General features: G+C 41.3%; 1 protein-coding gene across 5 annotated transcripts in view; it reads right to left on the bottom strand.

Annotated features, from left to right (window-relative positions):
- Positions 1-24,672, bottom strand: part of REPS1 (RALBP1 associated Eps domain containing 1) — a 61,332-nt gene that overhangs the window by 8,273 nt on the left and 28,387 nt on the right. For 2 of the 5 annotated variants that reach the window (XM_015416431.1, XM_015416426.1), the window contains exons 5-15: positions 22,401-22,528; positions 21,785-21,947; positions 21,433-21,496; positions 17,287-17,441; positions 15,780-15,916; positions 12,724-12,804; positions 11,007-11,094; positions 9,703-9,804; positions 8,418-8,490; positions 6,466-6,584; positions 1,139-1,203 (exon numbers count right to left, since the gene is read on the bottom strand). In XM_015416431.1, coding sequence (XP_015271917.1) covers positions 1,139-1,203; positions 6,466-6,584; positions 8,418-8,490; positions 9,703-9,804; positions 11,007-11,094; positions 12,724-12,804; positions 15,780-15,916; positions 17,287-17,441; positions 21,433-21,496; positions 21,785-21,947; positions 22,401-22,528 — 1,175 coding nt within the window. The remainder of the gene's footprint in view (positions 1-1,138; positions 1,204-6,465; positions 6,585-8,417; positions 8,491-9,702; positions 9,805-11,006; positions 11,095-12,723; positions 12,805-15,779; positions 15,917-17,286; positions 17,442-21,432; positions 21,497-21,784; positions 21,948-22,400; positions 22,529-24,672) is intronic. The other 3 variants (XM_015416427.1, XM_015416430.1, XM_015416428.1) reach the window with 3 other exon arrangements.

The raw sequence follows: 24,672 nt of genomic DNA on the forward strand, positions 1-24,672 counted from the left end.
CGGTTCCTCGGTAGAACAGGCTTTCTCAGGAAGTGGTCGGCTCTCCTTCTTTGGAGGTTTTCAAACAGAGGCTAAATGGTCACCTGACAGCAATGTGGATTCTGTGAATTTAGGCAGATCATGAGAAGGGTGGGCAGGAAGGGTGGCCTCAGGGCTTAGTTCTTGTGGCCCTTTTTTACACGCCCAGGGAAATCCTGATAGCCTCTTTGGGGTCAGGAAGCAATCCTGGATGTTTTTTGTCATCTTCTGGGCATGGAACAGCGGTCATTGTGGGTATGTGTGGGAGGTATTTGTGAATTTCCTGCATTGTGCAGGGGGTTGGACTAGATGACCCTGGAGGTCCCATTCAACTCTATGATTCCATGGTTCTATGATTCAGTGCACACCTTATCAAAAACTGTCCACATTGGGAAAAGCAACACTCACAAGGGACAGTAGTGATCCTCATGCTTTCCACATGCAAGGATATTTCAGTATGGGCCACACAATCATGATCCCCGTGTGTTTTCTGTGGTGGTATGTCCATGAGGATTTTATCTCCTACGACTGCTGAATGTTTCAGCTGGCTCACAATTAAAAGACAAAGTACAGGACTATTATATTCTATTTGGTGCAATAAAAGTTATCAAGGGTACATTTAATAAAAGTACATTTAAATGTACTTTTGCCTATACTTGCTATAGGTTTTTAAAGAACTATTGCAAAAGGGCAAAACATGTGCTTTGATTCAATTGTTTCCCCACAAATAATTCCATCTGAAGACAACACAGGCCAAATTCAGGCAAATGGCTGGTGCAGTTTCATGGACAATCTGTTGGAGTTCAATTGGTGGTACACTACACCTCTTTAACTGTGAAGCTCTGTGGATAGTACCTTGGACTGCTCATTTCTCAGTTTAACCCACTTCACTATCTTGGTCAAGGATAAAAGTATGCCTCACAGAGTTCTCTGAAAGTAGGGTGAGAGGACACCCAGTAAGCTTCAATGGCAGAGTGGTGATCTGTACTTGTGCCTTCCTGATCCAACAGTCTAACCACTACACCACACTGGCTCATTGAACATTCTCATGTGAGAGACACAGGAAGTACACTACTAAGCTTATGAACTGATAGCACCTTAGAAGAAATCACTATATTACCTGTGCGGGTTGAGGTCTTGGAGGCACTGCAGGGGGGTAGGCAATCCCTCCAGCTTGCTGTTGACCTGTAAGGTAATAACATTTAGATGAGAAAAGCTCATCTTTTACAAGAGTTTGGGCTTCCAAGGGCACCAAACATATTACCTTTTAGACAAGAGTTTCTCAAACTGGGGTCCCTGAGGGTATGATAGGAAACCCATGAGTTCTGTGTTTTTACAAAGGACAAAACACATGCTAAACTGGTTAAAGTGAAAATGTATGACTTTCTACTTCTTAAATGTGCAGGCAGGGACTCACCACTTCAAGGGAAGAGACAGAATGTGCTTGCCCCTTCTTTCAAGGGCGGAAAGCTCACAGAGCTTCCATGCCTGCAATTATATTTATTTAATTAAATTTATATCCCACCCTCCCTGCAAGCAGGCTCAGGACGGTTTACATCAATCTCAATACAATTCAATTAAAAATAACTTTAAAATAACAATTTAAAACAATATATATAGCTTCCAAATTACCTTAGACCACTAGCTAGAAAAGCACTGTTTGGCTGTTGGGAATCAAGAATTCAGCCCTAATCAGCTGAATGTCAAGGAGGTACAGTTTTAATGCAGATATTTCTGGTAAACCTGGATTGGTTGTCACGTTATGTTCCAACAGAAAGGATTTCAGAAAAGACATAGACAGATGTCATAGACAACATCAATCGTGGTTGTCAGACAAACAATATCTCACACTGACCATGTTCTTTGAGCAGCTCTGCAAGTTTTTCTAGGATCCTTTCAGCTACCAAGAAAGAAGCCTTTTGCTTATCTAAGGTGCAAAGTCTGTTCTAGTCAAGAGTGGGAGTGATAGTATATTGAGTCAGGGCCCTACAGAATCAGCTACCCTCCAAGGTAAGATATTTAAAGCCATGTGCATGCAATGGTTTTCTAGCACAGCCAATAAGGGTCTTACTGTATTGTTTTGTGGATGTAAGAGGACTGAAGCATGGGGCACAAGTGGCTTACTGCACATGGTTTCCCCCTACTCTTTCTGTTTATTTATGAATTTTCCATATACATATATACATTATCTGTACTTAATTATTTACATTTGAGTCTGAATTTTAACAGTATTGTCTATCCACTTATATAGTCTCGACCATCTTTTCAAAAAACAATTTTCTCCTTTCCCCTGAATTAACAAGCTCAACTTGTCCATTTCTGCTAGTTTTAACAATTTTAAACTTATTTCTTCCCTAGTAGGAGTTGTTTCGGATTTCCAATGCTTAGCCAAAAGTATTCTGGCTGATGTTAGTATAAGCACCACTAAATAGGCGTCTTCATAACTAAGATTTTCTGGCGTTATATTTAACAAATATGTTTATGTGTTCGATAAGAGATATACCTTCATGATTTCCAAAATTATTGTCTGTATTTTCCCCCCAAATCTTACTGCACATGTTTTGAGAAAGTGCTGTCCCTTTATGTGTTGTGCGGCAGTAAGGGGAAGGTTTGCCCCCCACTGAAATTTTTAATTCAAATGGCAGCTTGTAGTTTGCTGAAAATTGACAGGTGCTCTTGTAGGTATTTTTCAACAGCGATTTGGACACAAACTTTCCCATCGTATGCTTTGGAAGTATTTCTCCATTCCATTTTCATATAGTCACAGGTTTAAAAAGACACAAGGCCAGCTAGTTCCACAGCACAATTACCTGCCAGGGCTGCCGACCAGATGGGGTGGGGGCTGGGAGGACAAAATTCAGGGGGCCCAAGTCATCTGGAGGGCCCCTGAAGCTGGCATCACGCTGTATTCACAGAATGCATTTAACTTTTTTCTAATGCAGTTCTGACTGCAGCCACTAGGAGCACAGGGAAGGCGGAGCACAGTAAACTCTGGTGTGCAGTCTTTCTGCAAAGTTTACAATGAGCCTAAGAGTAACTCTTCTTTCTCAGATCCTGCAAAAACTATTAGCAAAGCAAGACCATCCAGGGCAAGCTATAATCAATGCCAGGATGCAGCCTCCTAACAAGGTCTATGTTTTCTTTTTTCCTTTAGTTCCACCCAGCTCCTGCACAGCCAGATTTTGCAACGGAGCACTTAGTGTATGGTAGCAAAGTTTTTAAAAAGCTTTTGTTGTCTTTTCCTACATTTTTCCAGCTCTTTTCAACACTTTTCTCCTTCATTTTGCTTTCATGATCTGCCATTCCTTTATCCACACTTCTAATTTTTCTTCCCCCCACCACCATTTTTCAGTTTCAATGCCTCCTGACCCATCCTGATTGGCAACTTAGACCATATTTAATAGTAGTACAGGACCAAACCTTTGCTTATGGGGAAATATTAACTCCCACTTCTGTTACAGCATAGGAAACGGTGCAAAAAAGGGCAACTAAAATGATAAAGAGGTGGAACACCTTCCCTATGAAGAATGGTTAAAGAGGTTGGTGCTCTTTAGCTTGGAGAAACGATGACTGAGGGGTGACATGATAGATTTACAAAATCACGCATGAGACTGAGAAGCAGAGAAAGAAGTACTTTTGTCCCTTTCTCATAATACAAGAAACTTGCGGGTACTCAATAAATTAATGAGCAGTAAGCTAAGAACAGATAAAAGGAAGTACTTCTTCACCCAAAGAATAATTAACATGTGGAATTCACTGCCACAAGAAGGTGGTGGCAGCCACAAGCAGAGACCACTTCAAGAGGGGATTGGATGAACATATGGAGCAGAGGTCCATCAGTGACTATTAACCACAAGATATAGATGGAACATTATGGGGCAGTGATGCTCTGTATTCTTGGTGCTTGGGGGCGGGCAACAGTGGAAGGACCTCTGGTGTTCTGGACCTGTTGGTGGACCTCCTGATGGCACCTGGGTTTTGGCCACTGTGTGGCACAGTGTTGGACTGGCCTGATCCAGCAAGGCTTCTCTTGTGTTCTTATGTTCTAACAGTCTTCTTAAAAATGCACTACATAAAACACAAGCATAGCTAAAAACTGCATGAAAGCTCTTGCCACAATCTGCATAAACTGGCAAACACTCTACAGCCAGTTTACACAACATGCAATACTTATCTAGAAAATGTTGGTAGCATTTCTGTGATTCTGGAGATAACCTAGGCCAGGATATTCCAATTCCTTTCATTTTTGGCCCTGGAACTCCCATGATCATTCTGAAGCTGGTGGTTAATTTTGAGATTCTAGTTTTATTTTTTGAGTCATGTCTGCTGCAGTGGACAGACAGATGGATACGTGGATCCTTATTGATGCATGTTAGCAGCCAGCCAACTGATTTGTTTTGCTACAATATTTGATTTGGATCACGATCATATGGGGCAGGGGCCCAGATGGAATCTTTGTCTGGGCTCCCATGGTGGCTCTCAGCGGCCCTGTTCTCTGCTCATTAAGTTCCTATTCCATATAAATGGTTTTCACAGTGGAAAGTGGTAAGCAGTGGGATACCGCAGGGCTCAGTACAAGGTCTGGTGCTTTTTAACTTGTTCATTAATGAGTCGGAGTTGGGAGTAAGCAGTGAAGTGGGTAAGTATCTGAGCCCGCTTGCGGGGAGGGCAGGGTAAAAATGTCAAAATAAATTTTAAAAAAAGCATGCAGACAACCCTAAGTTGTTCAGGGCGGTGAGAACCAGAGAAGGCTGTGAGGCGCTCCAGAGGGATCTACTGAAGCTGGGTGAGTGGGCGTCAACATGGCAAATGAGGTTCAACATGGGCAAGTGCAAAGTAATGCACATTTGAGCCAAATAAAAATACGTCGATTGGGTCCAAACTGGCATAACTGACCAGGAGAGAGATCTCGGGAATCATGGTAGATAACCCACTGAAAACGTTGACTCAGTATGCAACTGGAATAAAAAAGGCAAATGCTATGCTGGGGATTATTAGGAAGGGAACTGAAAACAAATCAGCCATTATCGTAATGCCCCTGTATAAATCTGTGGTGTGGCCTCACTTGGAAAACTGTGTACAGTTCTTGTCACCTCAAAAAAGATATTACAGCATTGGAAACGGTGCAAAAAAGGGCAACTAAAATGATTAAGAGGATGGAACACCTTCCCTATGAAGAATGATTAAAGAGGTTGGCGCTCTTTAGCTTGGAGAAACGATGACTGAGGGGTGACATGATAGATTTACAAAATCACGCATGAGACTGAGCAGAGAAAGAAGTACTTTTGTCCCTTTCTCATAATACAAGAAACTTGCGGGTACTCAATAAATTAATGAGCAGTAAGCTAAGAACAGATAAAAGGAAGTACTTCTTCACCCAAAGAATAATTAACATGTGGAATTCACTGCCACAAGAAGGTGGTGGCAGCCACAAGCAGAGACCACTTCAAGAGGGGATTGGATGAACATATGGAGCAGAGGTCCATCAGTGACTATTAACCACAAGATATAGATGGAACATTATGGGGCAGTGATGCTCTGTATTCTTGGTGCTTGGGGGCGGGCAACAGTGGAAGGACCTCTGGTGTTCTGGACCTGTTGGTGGACCTCCTGATGGCACCTGGGTTTTGGCCACTGTGTGGCACAGTGTTGGACTGGCCTGATCCAGCAAGGCTTCTCTTGTGTTCTTATGTTCTAACAGTCTTCTTAAAAATGCACTACACAAAACATAAGCATAGCTAAAAACTGCATGAAAGCTCTTGCCACAATCTGCATAAACTGGCAAACACTCTACAGCCAGTTTACACAACATGCAATACTTATCTAGAAAATGTTGGTAGCATTTCTGTGATTTTCAAAGTTTTCAAAACAAGTAATTTATCATCAGATCACAAGGCCTAGTACATGTTACTGTAATATTACACAAAGTTTTCAAAACAAGTAATTTATCATAAGATCACAAGGCCTAGTACTGTAATATTATATGCACACTGCTCTGTCAAACTGGGCAATGCATGGAAATGGAATTAAAATCTTAAGGCTACAGCTCTTTGAAGTATATCCCACTGAATCATACTTCCAAGTAAATGTGACTGATTCAGCTGCAAATTCCTTTTAACAATGTCCCTTAAAAAGCATATCACTCAACTTCCTCTGAATTGCAAAATCTAGAATCTGAAAACAGAAAAGATTTTTATAAGGTTTATAAGTTAAGCAGTTTCTAGTATGTTTCATGAAAGGACCCATGTTAAGTTCACATGTATTGTGGCATAAGTTTTCAAAAGGTTAAGACTACTTTATTAGTCCCAGAGTGCTCTGGAGTTCGCAGTTATGATTCAGAAAACAGTTCTACCAAAGATGGCAAAACCAAGTGTTTCTCAACACACATCAGAAAAACATACTGAATCGCCATTGTATATCAAAACATGAGCTTCTGAAAAAAGATACCTGGAGTAATCGTAAAGGTCCTGTTCATATCTAAAGATGATGATCGTGAGTGTGAGGGATGAGGCCTTGGCGGTGGAGGAGGTGGAGCAGCATTATCTGGAGATGTCCCTGAATGTGACCTGAAAAGCAATAATGGGGCACTATAAAAATTTAACTGCAAACTCATCACTCCTACGTGATCCTGTTAGACGGCAACAGCAACAGATTCCTTGCTGCCAAAGCTTGTTCAGGACTGTAACAACTGAAGGTAACTTAAATGCACTGCCAGCCATGATGCCATGGAGGTGGCTGCTCTCCAGCATTAAGGTCTGCAAAGCTGGAAACAGCCACCTTGTTCAGACTACAGGGCCTTATTGCAACATGTTCTCATTAACAAGTTGCCAAACTGCCAAAAAGAGGAACACTGTATTTTACCTTCAGAGAAAAGTTTTTCAGTACATATGGCAAGGGCTTTCCCACCAGTTTGCTGGCTATGACCTTTAAAGCTCTTCAAGGTCTAGAGTTTGCATATCTAAGGGACCATCTCTTCCAATACGTCTCAGTGCATCAATTACAATCCTTAGGCTGCCACTCACTTAAGGTATCCCACCTGGCAACCACCAGGGTCCATGCCTTTTCTACTGTAGCTCCCACTCTGCAGAAAGGGATCCCTGAAGGGGTGTCACCTCTAGCAGTTTTCAAAAGGTGCTGCAAGGCCATTTTATTTGCTGAGGCTTTTAATGGGGAATAAAATGCATGTATGGGGGCATGGGGTGGAGGGCTCTGGGTTTTATTTCTTCTGTACATTTAAAATTATGATTAAATACCCCTTGAGCCATAAGGAAAGAAATATATAAACATTTTAATGAAATAAATTTAGGCATAATTGAGATTTCCCCATCACTGGACCTGCTTTTTCAAACTTGCTTCCCTTGGAACCCAATGGCCAAATTACTTAAATGCACCTTACAAAACCATTTTGGCATCTGGACCTTGCCGGACTCCAATCCTATGAAATGCTACACTGGCTAATAGGTGTAGCAGTCCCTGTGTCAACCCCGCAGTTATATTTAAAATTGAAAAACATGGGACACAATAACTACTGAAGATAACAGAACTTGGTCTTCCTTTGCATGTGATCACCCCTTTCCCTCTCTCTGCTTGTACATCTTTTAAAAAAGAAATCTAAAACAAAACTGTGGATCAACCGATGCAGCCCATTTCATATCACAGCACAACTTGCTTGCATTTAACCACCAGACTGCTAGCAACAGTCTCTTCCCAGAACAATGCATTCCCTTGAATTATAATCTCAGAGTATATGTGAAGATATGAGCTGCTTCAAGCTGTTCTCTGTAGAGGCAGAATATGCATTTTATAAACAGATAAATAATAAATACTATCAGACTTGGGGGTTTTTAGAGTTAAGTTTGAGGGAAGGCACATAATGTTTGGAGACAGTGTATATAAGAGGACCAATGCATGTTCTGTGTTAGATGAAGTTGAGGAAAGGGTATATGTGACAGACAGGTGCAGTTCTGCCTCTCACTAAGAGCGACCAACAGGAGCGAATGGAAAGTTGGGAGAACAGTTGGCAGTTAGAGCTGTTAAAGTAGTTGAAGAGAGAGTTACAGTTACAGCTGGGTAGAAGACAGAACAGCTTGACCTGGGAGGGGGAGAACAGTAGCCTGACACTGGCTGATGGAAAGGTAACTTGTGACAAAGATGCTAGGAAGAATGCACAGATTGAGTTCAAAAGATAAGAAATGCTGAATGAGAGAGGGGACCTGTCGTGTAGAAGGGTCAGGGCTCTCTGTATACTAAAAAGAGACAAGACAGGTGGCAAACTGTGACTGCCTGACCTACCTGGTATCCCTAAACCTGTGTGACAGAGGTGGTGATGGGTGGTACTGTCTGTGGAGTGGGGTCACAGCATACTATTTCAACATCTTTAATATTTATCAATGAATTACCGTTGCCTAGTTACAGTGCTTCCAATATGTTCTGGATCTGAAGTAAAGGAATCTGAGCTGCTGTAACCATCTGCTGACAAGAAAAAAAAAATAAGCCACAACACTTCACAAATCAACAAATTTGGATTATTCCACCAAGATAAAATTTACAAGTTCAACAAATAAAAGTATACTGGACATAACTGACACAGTTGATCAACCTTATTAGCAGAATAATTTCTATACAATCACTTTCCTACTATGAACCTGGCCAATATTGGATAAGTTAAAAAATGCACTTTAGCTACTTTCACCAGACTGGTCGTAGTGCCCACTTTACATATCCTCCATTCCTGTTCCCATAGTGGTTGAGTTCTATAAAAAGATTACCATGCACATGGCTTCTCTAAAAGTCCATTTAGCATACCGTGTATGAGACACACTCCCAATGGGATGGGTATCTCTTGTGTGATATGCTAAATACATTCTTTAGTGGAAGTAACCCTCAAGGAGGGCCAAGGCTTAGTGATAAAGTATCTGATTTAGATGCAGAAAGTCCCAAGTTCAATCCCTGGCATCTCTAGTTAACAGTATAATGTAGCAGGCAATGTGATAGACCTCTGCATGAGAACCAATGCCAGTCACCAGACACAATGCGAACTTCGATAAACCATGATTTGACTTGGTATAAGCCAGCTTCATATGTGTTCAACTACATGGATAGAAGGCACTGGAGTGATGACACCCTGGGGTTATGTTTAAGTCCAAGAATGTACAAAGAAGGTAGATTGTGGTGATGGGTAATCATCTTGAGTATGCTTGGAGGGCTACTTCACATATTTATTTTCCCCCAGCATAAACATTAATCTGTGAGAATTTATGTGTAAGGTTTGAAATAGTAGAAAGTGTTTTTTTTGTATTGCATGTTCCCTCTAAACTGTGGAGTCTTGTGAGCAAAATTTCTACTTTGTGAGCTGCTGGCATTAAAGTTGTGAGAAAGCGAGTTGGCTACTGCATAAATTAGCTTGCTCTGGAGCCCCATCCTTCCTGAGCCGAGACAAAAATCTGTGAGCTGGAGGCTAAAATTCTGTGAGCTAGCTCACACTAACTCAGCTTAGAGGGAACACTGACTGCAAGTACTAACTCCTCAAATCTTGAACATATTATGGATAAAGCCACACACATGGCATCTAATATTATAAAATGATTGCTGTGGAAAATTTCATGCTGTAATGAATTGAAAGCTAAAGCAACCATTACTTTCAATTATCACTGAATTAGCAGGAAAATCAAGATGAGTCCTTACCAACTGTATTTCCCCCTACAAATTTTACAGATGAACTCATTTTATTTTCATCTGCAAGATCAGGTGATTTCACCAGTGAAGGACTTGTAGGATGCGTATGATCTAAAAAAAGAAGAAGAAAATATTCTGAGCATGGCAGTACATCTCCCTACCTCTTTTCTGGGTCTCAGCCAATGATGGAAATTTGATATTTGAGTTCAGTTCAAACACAATGGAAAACTTTGGTTTATTTTAACCAACCAGAACTTGACTCACATGGCACTCAGTCATGTCTTCCACTGAGAAATCTGGTTTCTTGCTTTCAGGGTTGCTATCTCAACCTGCACTGCTGTGGCCCACTATGGGAAAGTTTTGCTGTGTCAACAGATTACTTTCTGAACTTGCACTGCAGAAGTCACACCTCTATAGCCCATCTTGAAGCCCAGCCAGGTAATATCAACACAGGTGTAGGAGAAGCATGCTTTTCAGACATGAGTTATCATAGGCTGGGAGAGACTGTCTTGTACCTCAGTGGCAGGGAGACAGCTTTTCGACCGCTTTTATGTTAATACGACAGAGGCTGCAACTGTTCCTGTACCTTTAAGAGTGGTAAGAAACAAGCATGAACACTACTTCTCTCCTTGGGTTGAACAGGGATTTGTAAGAACTTAAGCAAAATCCTTGACTCCCCCAGACATTACAGATGCTAACTAGCTTAGCCTTTGTATTTTTCATTGTTAGGTATGAATTTTACATAGTTAAGTTTCATCCTGTACTTCGTGCATTTCATGGCCCCTTGACTTTACCGTGTGCTTTTTTGTATACTACTTAAGGCAGGGGTCCTGACTGTGGCACCTGTGGGCGCCATGGTGCCTACCAATACCTTTCCTGGCATCTACCAACTGTTTTTAAAAAATGGGCAGGGCTTTCACCCAGCAAGACCTTCGACTGACCGTTGGAGATCTGACTGCAGATTTCTAGAAATGTTGCTTTTACAGCAGCTGTCACCACAGCACAAGGATCTTCACAGTGAGACTGAAGGTAAGCTGTGGCAGCCATTTTGTAGATGGCTCCATCTCCTGCAGCAGCCACTTTGTGGCAGCCATTTTGTGGCTGCACCCACCACACTGTCAGAATTCCAAAAGTGCCCTCAGGCTCAAAAAGGTTGGAGACCCCTGACTTAAAGTGAGATCATAGTGAGTATCCATTGATTACACTAATTACATCCACAAAAGCTTATGCTGGAATAAAAATTTGTTGCATTTAAGTACCACAAGACCCCTGTTTATAATAGCATAGTTATAACTTCTAGAAACTAAACTCACCATTTCCAGTTCTTTTAAGCTCCATTTCCTGCATATGGATTTTGCTTGGAGTCATTCGAATTGGAACAGGGTGAACAATAGCAGTATCCTAAGACAGAGAAGAATAACATTTTGATATATAGTTTAAACCATTACTCTAAGCTGAGGTCCTTCATTTTTTTATCTGTGTGGTGCTTCCACCATGCAAGGAGACAGGTTCTACCATATATAGTGCTGCCAAAAGGAGATTTGGGTTGTACTGGCAAACAGGAGTGCAAGAAGTTACATTATCATACTTCATAGTCACCTCTCTACATAGTGGACAAATCTTCAACCCCACAGTTAATGTGGCATTGTCAGTGAGCTTACGGCTACTTATTTACAAGAACTTAAGCTAAGCTTAAGTATTAAACTTCATAAATTATTTTAACAGAGATTTTCATAATCTCATGCCATGGGTCAGCTTCAGTCACCCGTAACTTCCTTTAGGCCACAACACCTCCTTTCCCAGCTACCTGGTTTACAATGAGAAGCTCTGTTCTAGTTCTTGTCTTATGCCTGTATTAGGTGTTCCTATCCTATCACATCCAGCAGTAACCTACATACATGAAAAAGAAGGGTAGGGTTTTATACCCTGCTTTCCTCTACTGTAAGGAGTCTCAAAGCAGCTTACAGTCTCCTTCCCTTCCTCTCCCCACAACAGGCACCTTGTGAGGTAGGTGGGGCTGAGAGAGCTCTTAGAGAACTGTGACTGGCCCAAGGTCACCCAGCAGGCTTCATGAGCAGGAGTGGGGAATTAAACCTGGTTCTCCAGATTACAGCTCACTGCTCTTAACCACTACACCATGCTGGCTCTCCATACATAAAGCTATGTGCAATGATTTTGTGTGGTAACATGTCAAAGTGAGGGTTGCTAGTGAGTTAGAGAAAAAAATCAGTTTGTCAATGTGCCTGAATTCAAGAAGTTTTAGAAATTCTTCTCTAGAAGGAAATGGAAGACGTATAAATATGATAAACTCTTTTGCATTCTATTTTGGTCAAGACTTCGGTCATATAGACCCATAATAAATTGAATTGAATATGATAAACTATTGGCTCTTAGGACCAGTTACCACATGCAAGCCATCCATTCATTTTGCTTACATGATTCCTCTTAATGCCACCACATCCACAGAAGGGCTGCAGGCTACTGCATGAATACACAGGCCTTATTTCCATGTGATGTTACACATGGAGGGAAGGGGCAATGGTAATAAATAGGACATATTAGTGTAAGCATGCATACAAAAGGCTTGTGTGTGTATGTGTCAGTAGGATGCAATTGACAGAGGGCTTGAGGTGGAAAACCCAGATACCTTTGGTATTCACAAAGAGGCTTTGTTTGCATTTTCATTTCTGTCTCATTTTTGGCCCCAGGCAGTTAACCACCATAAAAATATTTATTCTTAAACCAACCTGAGCAATACATGAGCATCACAATGTACTGTGATACACTGAAAGTACAACAGAAATGGATGTCATATCAATACTGAATTCATAAAGTATTCTATGCTCCTTTTATTTTTTTTTTGCCCACATATAAAATTTCTGTCAACTTAAAAGCATGTAAAAATTATCAAGCTATTACCACTCCCCACCAAGCATAGTAGGATCATGCATTAACAGGCAAAACACAATTAACAAAAAATCAGAGTTAATAAAATTAATTTCAAACAAGCAAGCTAAGTGATTGACTTACAGGATCAGCTGGTGCAATGTTAGAATCAAATTGGGTCAGAGTTTGTGAGCTTGAGGAGCGTTCACTAAATGTCTCCCACTGCTGAACAGACAGAGGAGAGACAAGTCAGCACAAGAGGATGGAATAAAGGTTTGGTTGTTTTTTTTCCTGGAGAAGATATAGCAGAGTTCAGAGGTTGCACTGGCAGATGTTTTATGAAAATTGACAATATGTATTTTTAAAGCATACTGAAAGCTTAAGGTAGATTTAAGTCTAGTAGCACCTTAAAGAACAACAAGAAATTACCTTTCGGGAGTCAAAGCTCCTTTCATAATAGAAGTGTTAAGGGTTTTGCAGTTTTTCCAGTGCAACCAGGTATATTAAATTGCCTCAAGAACTAAATGGTCTAAGAAACCAGCATAAGCAAATTTAAAGAGTCTCTAGATATGATAGATGGTCCAAGTTTACCAACAGAATAAAGCTAAAAGAAACACAACTTTAAAAAATGCTGCTGCTGCTGATCAATGTAAATAAACAAGGTTCCTTTTTTTCTGGCATTTGGAACATTTTTTGCGCCTCAATATATTACTAAAAAAACACACACACCAGAGAAGTTTTCATTATAAAGTATCATTAACATGTATTTTAGATTATCAAAACTGCAAATGGGATAAAATTCAATGCCAGTGCAACATCTGAAAGTTACTAGTTGGATCTCATTTTATACAGGTGTAGAATATTTAATTTATAATTGAATCAAGGTAACAGATCAGAAGTACAAACTCTGTAAATCAACAGGGAAATCTGCCTTTGCAATCATTTCAACAAGATACAGGACATGCTTTGTCATAACTGCAAAATGAGTTTCTCATGCTCAGAAAACAAAACAAAATTCAGACACAACAGGAATAATCAAGCATAAAAGCAAGTAAGAATTTAGTGTAGTATTAGAAGTTAGGTTACTTCTCAGACGAGGAATGTTAATATTTCTCAGTTAGTGGAATAGTAAGTAACTATTAGTCAGATATCAAAACATTACAGTCAACTTTGAGACGCCTTTCATATGAACACACATGAAACTGCCTTAGACTGAATCAGACCATCGGCCCATTAAAGTCAATATTGTCTACTCAGACTGGCAGTGGCTCTCCAGGGTCTCTGGTGGAATTCTTTCACATCACCTACTACTTGACCCCTTTAAAACCGGCAAAGCCAGGGAATGAACCTGGGACCTTTGGTATGCAAAGCAGAAGCTCTGCCACTGAGACACGGCCTCTCCCCTCTATGCTCCCTCCGGCCATTTGGAAATTGCTTATTTATGAATAGCTTGGAAATTGTCTAAGTGACCACTACCATGTAGGTCTTTCCTACAGAAACAACTACTCCCTCATGGCTGAGAGCACAACATAAAAGATACCTTGGATTCTTAAACGATAATCAGTAATAATTTACAATACATTTTTGCTAGTAACAACTGTACAATCAGGCACTTGTATTCTGTCAGTAAGTATTTATGGATACAGAGAAGGAAGCAGAAAGACAAATACAAAAGAGATTTTAGATTAATGTTCCATTTAGAAAAGTGTTGTCTACATAAAGCTAAAATACTGAGCTAAAGGCTCATTTGATTAATGGTCAGGATCCAAAGAACTATGGAATTAGTTGTATAGACTTGTGTTCCTTCAATAGCAGCCCACGTGTTAAACTTCTTGTGTTAACTGTGAAGAAGACCACAAGCAGTACGGCATATGGGGAGGGGTGCTATTTAAAGAACAAAATTCTACTGGGCTTATGCGAAAATGCAAAGGCTTCAATGCAGCCACACAGGAGGATGGAGTAGGATCATGCCTTGGATGCTGGGGGCACTAACCCTTGGCCAATGTCATTTTCCCCAAACAAAATGAGCCCTTCACCCCAGCTGCTATTTAACTGTTGCAAGAAAAAAAAAGACAGGCCCAATACAGATACCTGCCTTTTCCCCTCCTAGTGCAACTAGAACAGCTTTGGAAGTGATTTCAAGCAAGAAAACAGCTGGGGGAAGGGTTAAGTTCCCTTCCTGCAGTGTGGCATGCCCAATTCAATGCTGCACAAAGTTATTTTGGCTATCAGCCACTAAATCTGTCTAAAATTTAAATGCCATCCAAGCTGTCCATTACCATTTCTTGCAGCAAGGAATCCCATAACTGTACGTATCTAGTGAAGTGAACAATAGATCTGGGGCTATTTGGGAATCCGAGCTTTCCTATAGCTAAACATATTTGTCTAGCTATAGATACGGCTTAGCAAAGCTGCATCTAAATGGCACCTGCTATTTCTGGCATGTTGTAATGTGCATTTCTTATTACTCTATGACACCCATTCTCACAAAGTAAGTTGATGATGAGACGTGTGTTTAGAAGTATCATTATGTGCATTGTATCTGACTATATGAGATCTTGCCACTGTTAAACTTCCAGATGCTTTCTGAGGTAGGCAACCTAAAAGGGATAGTCTACTGTTAAGTAATATACATGAGATGGATTGACTCAATCAAGAAAGCTATGGCTCTCAGTTTGCAAGACTGAACAAGGCTGCTAATCATGATATTTTGGAGGTCATTAATTCATAGAGTCACCATAAGTCACAAGCGACTTGACAGCACTTAACACATGTACGCACGCGCACATACATAGAGTTAAGCGCAAGTAATCTTCCAGAATGACTTGTATAGGCACAGGCTATGTCTTCTTGACTTTCATATTACATCTATGAAGTCACATCTAGAAATGATACTACTGAACATCTAGCAATGGGCCAAGCTGCTCAATTCAGTGTAGAACCTACTGATTGTCCCTTGATTGATAAAACCAAGTCATTTTGTCAAAGCAAAAAAAATCTAAATAATCCTTATTTAGATAAGAGACATGACTGAGCGTTTGTTGACTCAAAACATTGTCTTAAATGTTATGGCCCTGGACTGAGGCTATAAGTACTATTTGCTGCATGGACATCTCAAAATGAGACCTAGTCCACAGACCTAGTCCACAGTGCACCACACATTAGATCTTAAAATGAGGAAGTAAAAAGTTTTTGCTAACCTCACTGTTTTGATTTAGTTCTGGCCAGGTCTGATTTAACGATGGCATAGATGGTGATTTGCTTGGAGGGGCTTCTGCTGGTGAACTTGCATAACCTACCTCACCAGACTGATCTCCCACTTCTGAAACAGGAACAACTACAAAGGCAAAACACAATGTTGTAAGACAACTTTTAATTACAGATTTATTTTTACTCACTATTAGTTTTGTTTAAGATGAACCTCATTTAAACATTATGGAAGGGTTTTTTTAAAAAAAACAACAACAAGGTATTATGTGTAGTTGCTACAAATAGGCACTGTAGAAGTTTTGTAATTACATGATACAAGGAAGGTAACATCACTGTACTGTTTCCAAATATTTTTCTAGCAATTTGCATTATTGCAATTTTATGTTTCACAGATGTTAAAACAATCAGTATCTCTAAACAAAGAAAGTCCTGGGGACCATGAAATATTCAGATGCTTCCTATTTTAATTTCACTTGATGGCTACGCAGCCACAGGTCATGAACCAGGTGACAGGGCTAGCAGGGATCCAAAGAGGTGTGTCTGCGTGCAGCCGTAGAGCACTTCTGGGGTGGGAATGAAATCAGTTCTCTCTTCTGGCAGCAGTTCCTTGCAGAACGTCCCCTGTCTTCCAAGGCAGTCTTTTGGCGCCTGCTTATTATACAAATTCAGCAATATACTTTTATTTTGCCTTCTTGTGAGGCACGACATAATGCTATTCGAATCTGCTCATTTATAGTATCCAGAATGGTTGAGGTGTTCTTGGATACAAAAGAAAACTGCTAGCTTAAAGGCACTGTATCTGCATATCCACTTATACTCTCCAGCCTAAGTCTTCTCACTATATCGCCTTCATATTTTCAACGAGCGGAAAAATTAACACACAAAACCACCAAGATACCCATCCTTTACTAAACTCATGAACACATCAAGTTTTTAAATGCTTTGTAAAGTCTCCATGTGACAGACAGCACATTTCCAGTGATCAATCTTATATGAGCATAGGCATAGTGCTGTAGACTGTACACAGAGTTCTGTACTTCCTGTCTTCTTTCCATGCCTCAGCCCATACAAGTAGCCATCAGGGAACAAGGGGTCTGCACACACGTCAACACTTACTATGCATGCTATTCACTCTAGAGCAAACGAAGGACCAGATGAGGATACTGAAATACAAATGGAAAGCAAAGGCCCTTATGCTGCACAGGCTTGATAGAGGGAGTGGGCAAGGAGGATAGGAAAAAGGGCTCAGTTGAAACCTGTGGGAATTCTCTTCATGGGGGCCCTATACACCTGTACTTGCGAGCAGATCAGGCCCGTGGCTGTTTAAACTGATAAGATTTGTACGTAATAAGGAATTCCTGTCTTAAAGAACAGTACAGACACAGAAGTGACTCTTCTAATAAATGGGCAAGTAGTACCAATATTTCAGAGCGCTAAGTATATGTTGTCACTAGCAATATTTGCAAAGGGAAACAGACATTTTTGGAAGAAAAATACCTGCTGAGTCCTCCAAATCAATCAGTTTAGGCATTAAACTTTCAGGCAGTTTCTCAGGCAAATCGTAGCCATTCTTTCTTGCAACTACTAGATGAAAAGCAGCACAGAACTCATCCAGTGTTAATGCACCATCTTTGTCAAAATCTGATAGTTCCCTAAGGGGGGAAAAACATTATTTCTGAACTTTGGAAAAATAATGTTTATTTTATTATATCCTCTGAACATGTTGAATACTTTGAAAAGTTCTAGTCAAGACCAGGTTTTACAACACATCCTGTTTTACTATGAAAACATTAAGGCACTATTGTTACATAGTCTGGCACCCTGATTCTAAACATATGCTCACACTTGTAAAAGCTGGGAGGCAAAACAAGCAAGCAGTTACCACATGATGAATTTTGTGATGGAATGTGTCACTTCAGACTGAAGGTAGAAAGCTGAATGTTTAAATTCTCTCTGTACAACGTAAACTAGCATAATACAGAGGAGGGTAAACTCTAGGCATCTGACATATCTAGTGCTTTAGTTACAGGAATATTTTAAGATTAGTCTCTCAGGCCTGCCTCTCGGTGGCCTACCTTCAGTGATGAGGTGGGTGGTAACTAGAGATGGGGCATTTTCTGTGGTGGCACATTATCTTACATAAGAACATAAGAGAAGCCAATGTTGGATCAGGCCAATGGCACATCCAGTCCAACTCTCTGTCACACAGTGGCCAAAAATACCAGGTGCCATCAGAAGGTCCAGCAGTGGAGCCAGGACACTAGAAGCCCTCCCACTGTTGCCCCCCCAACCATCTTTGGAATGCTCTCCCTCTCCAGCCTCAACTGCCACCAATTGTACTTTCTTTTAGGTGCCAAGCCAAAACACATCTTTTTACCCTTACATTGATTTAGACGTTTTTATCTTAGCAACTTTTTCAGAGCTTGCTTCCGTTTTATGGATATGTTTTATGCTATTTGTGCCCAATGGCTTGTTTATAATGACTTATTTAACACTGTTATGTTTCAAATGTAAACCACTTTGAGCAGGATAGGCAGCACAGAAATACCCCAAATAAATAACATTTAATATGAGAGACACATTAAGTTTTCCATTTGCAGCTGGAACCTGCAGTTCATTCTGTCTTCAAGTCATGACCTAGTTCCTTTTAACTTAACAGAACCAAGATGCACACTTACACTTTTAGAAGCTATTTAGTTTCAGTAGAATTTATTCACTACTAGTTTTTCCATTCACTTTAACAGAGGTGGCAGGTCCAACTGTACATTCCTTTGCATGTATGAAGCTACCTCTTGGCAATAGTGAATAATGAACATATCTACCCCAGGGCTGTGGCTCAATGGTGGAGCATATGCTTTGTGTACAGAAGGCTCCAGCTTCAATCCCTAACATAGCCAGCTTTAAAAAAAACCCCACAAAAACTCAAGTAGCAAAGATCTTTCGCTACCCAAGACCCTGGAGCATCACTATTCACTACCAAACAGGAGACAAATCTGAGCCAGGTGGTCATCTGATGCTGTAAGGTAGCTTCATGTGAAGCCTTTGGAAGTGTAACAGTAAGCATACACATATATGCATAGGGGCCTGCTTATCAAGCAAAAGTGGTCTACATTCTATACGACAAATTTATTTTAGACACCCTTGATTTGAGAATTCTGAAAGAGATAACATCTCTTGTGGAAAAAGTATCCAACATAGCACTGGAATACTAAGGAAAAATTAAGCACTGTGTTTAAGTAGTTATTAGGATGTAAGACTATCAAGCAGTTGATTATGGAGATTTATTTATTTATTATCAAATTTATACCCCGCCCTACCCGCAAAGCAGGCTCAGGGCTGCTTCCAAAATGACATATATACAGCTTAAAACACAATTATTGAAACACAACAAATAAAACAAGCATAAAGTGCTGGCGGCAATTAAAATTCACTTAGATGACACACTTTCAAAGGATTTCCATTTCCCAAATGTTCTAAGATGTTCTTCTGCTCTTAGTTTCCTTATAGCAACAACTTGATGGTGGATCATGGGCAAGGCGCTGCAGTGGCCGGGCAATCCAACGGCAGTGGCCCCTAATTAAATGCCTGGCAGAAGAGCTCCGTCTTGCAGGCCCTGCGGAACTGTAAGAGGTCCCGCATGGCCCTGATCTCGTTCCACTAGGTAGGGGCCACCACCGAAAAGGCCCCGGCCCTAGTGGCAGCTAGCCTGGCCTCCCTCAGGCCAGGGAGGGTCAACCGATTTTGAGACCCAGACTGTAGTGCTCTCTGGGGTATATACAGGGAAATGTATGTCGGACCCTGGCCATAAAGGGCTTTAAAGGTAAGAACCAGCACCTTGAAGCGGATTCGGTATGCTATTGGCAGCCAGTGCAGTGTCCTCAGCACAGGCTGGATGTGCTCCCGTCTAGGGAGACCCAACAACAGCCTGGCCGCGGCATTCTGCACTAGCTGCAGCTTCCGAATCCGCGACAAGGGCAGCCCCATGTAGAGAGCGTTACAGTAGTCTAGTCTCAAGGTGACCATCGCATGGATCACTGTAGCCAGGTCAGCGCATTCAAAGAAGGGAACCAACTGCCTAATCAGCCTGAGATGATAAAAGGCCGACTTAGCAGTGGCCGCTACCTGGGCCTCCATAGTAAGGGAGGAATCCAGGCGCACTCCCAAGCTCCGAACCTCCGGGGCTGGGACCAATGAAGCCCCACCGAAGGTCGGGAGTGGGATCCCCACCCCCAAACTGCCCCGGCTCAGGCACAGGACCTCCGTCTTCGCTGGATTCAACTTCAGCCGACTCAGTCTAAGCCAACCAGCCACGGCTTGCAGTGCCTGGTCTAGATCCTCTGGTCTGGAGTCCGACTGGCCGCCTAGCATCAGATAGAGCTGGGTGTCATCAGCATACTGGTAGCATCCCAGCCCATACCTCTGGCCGATCTGGGCAAGGGGGCGCATATAGACACTCAAGTGGGTGTCTCCTGGACTGTTGTTCCCATAGCGCCACCCTTTGTCCCTGACCCTGGAGAAAGGAAGCAAGCCATCGCAAGGCAAGCCCCCGAATCCCCACGTTGGCGATATCAATAATACAATCTGTTGGTAATAGTAATAATACAATCTGTCAGGCTAGGCACATCTGCTCTACTCTCCATATAGGTGTCCCATCACTCTTTACAACCCTAAAATACTTGTTTAACCTTGCAATTCCAAGATACAGGCCAGCAATTATGCTCAAAAGACTGAATACGCTACTGTCCACATACTCTAAATGCTGTATATTACTTTACCATGCTCAGATAGATCCCGAGGTTGTGGTTTATAGGGATCACAAATGTGTGTTCTATTTGAATATCTGTAGTATGCCGAGAGAAAAATGGATCAAACTACTTATGTTCCAGCAAAATGAACTTCCCCTAGATACTTTACTTGCTAAACTTTTAATGGCTTCTAGGCCAGCAAATAATCTCTTTAGCTAAATTCCTTGTTCAGGCCACAAAAGCTTGGGCAGCCTATGACAAGGCATCTTCTCTAATATGGCATAGCCTGCCCTCTCTGGCTTGATTATTCCTTTCTGCCTCTTACTCCTATTTGGCATTGATTGATACTACTCAAGACCTGTCAGTCAGAGGAGCAGAGAAAGTTATTGGGCTTTATCTTAAGTATCTCTGAAGAACGGATAACTAAAATGAAACCTTGCATAACCCAAACCATCTTCCTTCATGAAATCTTAACCATGATAGTGCTAGATACTACTTCTTGATCTAGCTTACTATAGTTTCTGCTCAAAATAAGGTCCAATAGATGTTTAATGCTTGCCCTAAATGGAAACAAGGGTTGGATCCAGCCAGCTTTTCCATGCAATCTTACCCAATTCCCCTCTTTATCATAATCCCCATTCTACACAACTGCTGTAAATCCAGGTCCTATGATCTACAGAGCAGCTTCTTTGGGTGCTCAAGGGGGACCCCATCTTCCTTTTTTGCTGACTGAAAAGCTGGTTGGATCGAAGACTAAGCCTCTAAGTAACTGACAATTCAGATGCAAGATACTGTAATACAGTGTTTTGTAATCTGCATCTACCTGCTGAATGCTTCAACTTTTGTTAAAGAACTGTGATTCTTAACAAGGTATTACTTAGACACACTTCACACTTACCAAATGTGCGACAGCTCAAGAATAGGGAGTTTTGATTTTGTAAAAAATTCTTTAGCTGCAGACCCTGAAATATTAAAAGTGGTGTTTAAAAAGGCTTGCTGAAATATATTCGTATGCATCTTAAAATACACTGCAGAAATGCTTTAACAGTATTGCGTTTCTACAGAGGTGACAGCAAATGAGAACAAAACTTAGTTCAAAAATTACTGTGGAGTCCAAAGGTAAAGCTGCAGCACCCATTACAAAGTGCTAAATGTATATAAAGACCACCACAATAACTGTCTTCACAAGCAGAAAATTGAAATGAGTGCCCTGTTGCAATTTTGTTAACTTGTATGTTGAAACAGCTCACCTGGAATATATCCATTTAGATCAGGCTGAATGGTTTTAAATTGATTCACATAATACTGCCTTTGTTCATCTGTTATTTTCCAGGGATCGTCATAACTACTTGATTGCCTACGAATTTCATTAGCTGTTGTAGCTGATGCTACAGTTCGTACAGTTGTCTGATCCTGTAATGAAATATTATTCTTCAGCATTCTCTAATTTTACCAGATGCCCTACACTTTCTATATTTACCTATAAAAATGAAAAGACAGCTGTTTATTGAAGTAGTTTTTAAAAACTTCTGAATGATGTAGTTAGGTAGGACTATAAAGAAATCAAAAATATAACAGAAATGGCAACATACATGTATGCAACACAAAGTTATGCAGATAATAGTTTAATCTAAGCAAAAAGAAAAACTGAAAGTTTGATTTTGGACATGCTAGCATGTTTTAATGTAAGTGTCCTTGGTCTGGAATCTTCCGTGACTTTGGCTCAGTAAAAGAAATCATATCTTTAAATTAAAAAATGGATCCGAGTCTGAAGTAACATTCACATTCATAGCATGAGTGATGATAACAAAAATGATTGGCAACTGCAATGAAGCAAATCAAAACAATACCAATAAAATGTCACACCTGGACAGAAGCAGGATGCATGGGTAAAATAGTACTGGTTGGTGTGTTATCTGCAAAACTGACCCAGTTTTCTTGATGGGGTGGTGGAGAATGGCCAGACCACATTGGATCACCAGTATTACAGGAGCCTGAAATCAGAAAACAGTCCAGTTTCAAGACTGCCATACAACCTCTTCAAGGAAAGTATGACTTGAAAAAACAGGATGCTTACCTGCAACTATTCTTCAAGTGACCATCTATGCATTCACACTAATGGGTTTTATGCCTGGGCAGAACATAATCTTGGAAAGTTCTACAGCTAGGCATGAAACACTTCCCCTCCCCTTGGGGATGGTTTGGACTGCATATGCTTGAAGAGGAGTTGCACCTTTGCCACTCATTTCCTTTCAAACATTTGAGAACACTGCTGTGAACCAAAATACCTGAAGTGGGTAAGGAGGGCCGACTATGTAAATGCACAGATGGCCACTCAGAGAACAACAGGTAAGCAGTGGGTGTTTACTTCTTCATGGTCTCTGTGCATCACACTGGTGGGTGTACAATAGCAAGCTGGCCTACTTGGAGATGGGTGCAAGTACTGTTCATGGGGAAGTGGACCGAAGAATAGCCTGGCCAAAGGAAGCATCTCCACATAGTCTTGTGTTGAGTGCGTAACACTTCACAAATACAGTGGGTTGCACTCATGTAGCCACTCAACAGAATTCAGAGAGCAGAATTATCTTGACAAATGCCTGGGATACTGCCACAGATCTGACTGAGTATGCTCCTACTGAAGTTTTAATCCTGGTTTGTAACACAGTTCAATGGTGTGTGAGATCCAACAACTGATACATTGAGATGACACAGGCTGCCCTTACGTTGAACTGCATAAGACAAGAAAAGCATGGGACATGAAAGAAGTGTGATCAACATACAATGCTAGTGCTCTTCCTGACAGCAGGTGAATGGAGCGGTCTCTGCATCATCGTTGGGATTAAAAAAGAAAGTCAACAGGATTATGTCCTTGTTTACGTGGAAATCTGAAACAACTTTAGGCAGAAATTTGTATCTGAACACAGAGTGACCTTGCCTTAATGAAACTGGGAAAAGGGTGGGTTGGCCCTAAGGGCTGCCAGTTCAGAGGCCCTTCTAGAAGAGCAAACAGTTATGAGCACAGAAGCTTCAAATCCAAGCAGACTGAGATTGCAGGTCACCACAGGTTGAAGCAGTTTTTACATGAGTTGAATAAGGATGAGATGGAGATCCCACTGAGGTATAGGTGGTCATGGGGGGGGGGGTAACATGTGTATCAGATCCCTAAGAACTGGTTTACTGAGAGACCAGTGGAAACAGATCTGCGCCAGGCCAGATAACTGTAGGTGAAACAGGTATCCCTAGTAGAGTACAGGAAGTTTTGCTGAATTACAAATACACAGAATCTCTTCCATTCCCAGTCACTGGAGCTCCGGGTAAGAAGGTTTTCTGGAGTCCAGAAGAACTTTCACTACAGTATATGGTAAGGGCTCTGCTGCTGGACCCTTCAGGCTACCAGGTCTAACAGATCTGAGTGTAGACCCCTATCTCACTGCTGTGACAGAATGTCAAATGCAGTCAGAAGGCAAATGTAAATACCCATGGCCATCTTGAAAACCTTTGTGAGCCAAGGCGGATGCAACCAAAAGAGGGTGACTAGGATACTGTCTGATCTGTCCCTCTCCATCTCCACAAGCACCCTGAAGATTAGCAGAAGGGGAGGCAAAACATATAGGAATATTCTTGACCACATAAGGAAACAGGCATCATTCTTGGAGTTGGATCATACCCTCCATGAGCACCATAATAATGTTGGTCTTGTTAGTCTAAGTGGCAAACAGTCTGAACAGAGGATGACCCCAATAACTGAATACAGTCTGGAGATCTTTGTTGTTGAGTGACCATTCATTCACTATAGTGCCCTGGTGACTCAGGGCATCTGCCTTTGTGTTGGAAGCTTTAGCTATGTGGACAGTGATTGGGAAGATACGGCGGCAAATACATCACTCCCATAATTGACAAGTAAGATTGTTTAGAAAAGGTGGGAACAACACACTGGGAAGAGATGAAAGGATGACAGATTCCTGCCAAGAAGAATCATAGAGTCACAGAGATGGAAGGGGCCATACAGGCCATCTAGTCCAACCCCTTGCTCAATGCAGGATCAGCCTAGAACATTCCTGACAAGTGTTTGTCCAGCTGCCTCTTAAAGACTGCCAGTGAGGGGGAGCTCCATAGGTAGCTGAATCTTTTTAAGAAC

This window comes from Gekko japonicus, unplaced genomic scaffold (genome assembly GCF_001447785.1).
Source record: "Gekko japonicus isolate JY-2015 unplaced genomic scaffold, Gekko_japonicus_V1.1 scaffold1821, whole genome shotgun sequence".
NCBI lineage: Eukaryota > Metazoa > Chordata > Lepidosauria > Squamata > Gekkonidae > Gekko > Gekko japonicus.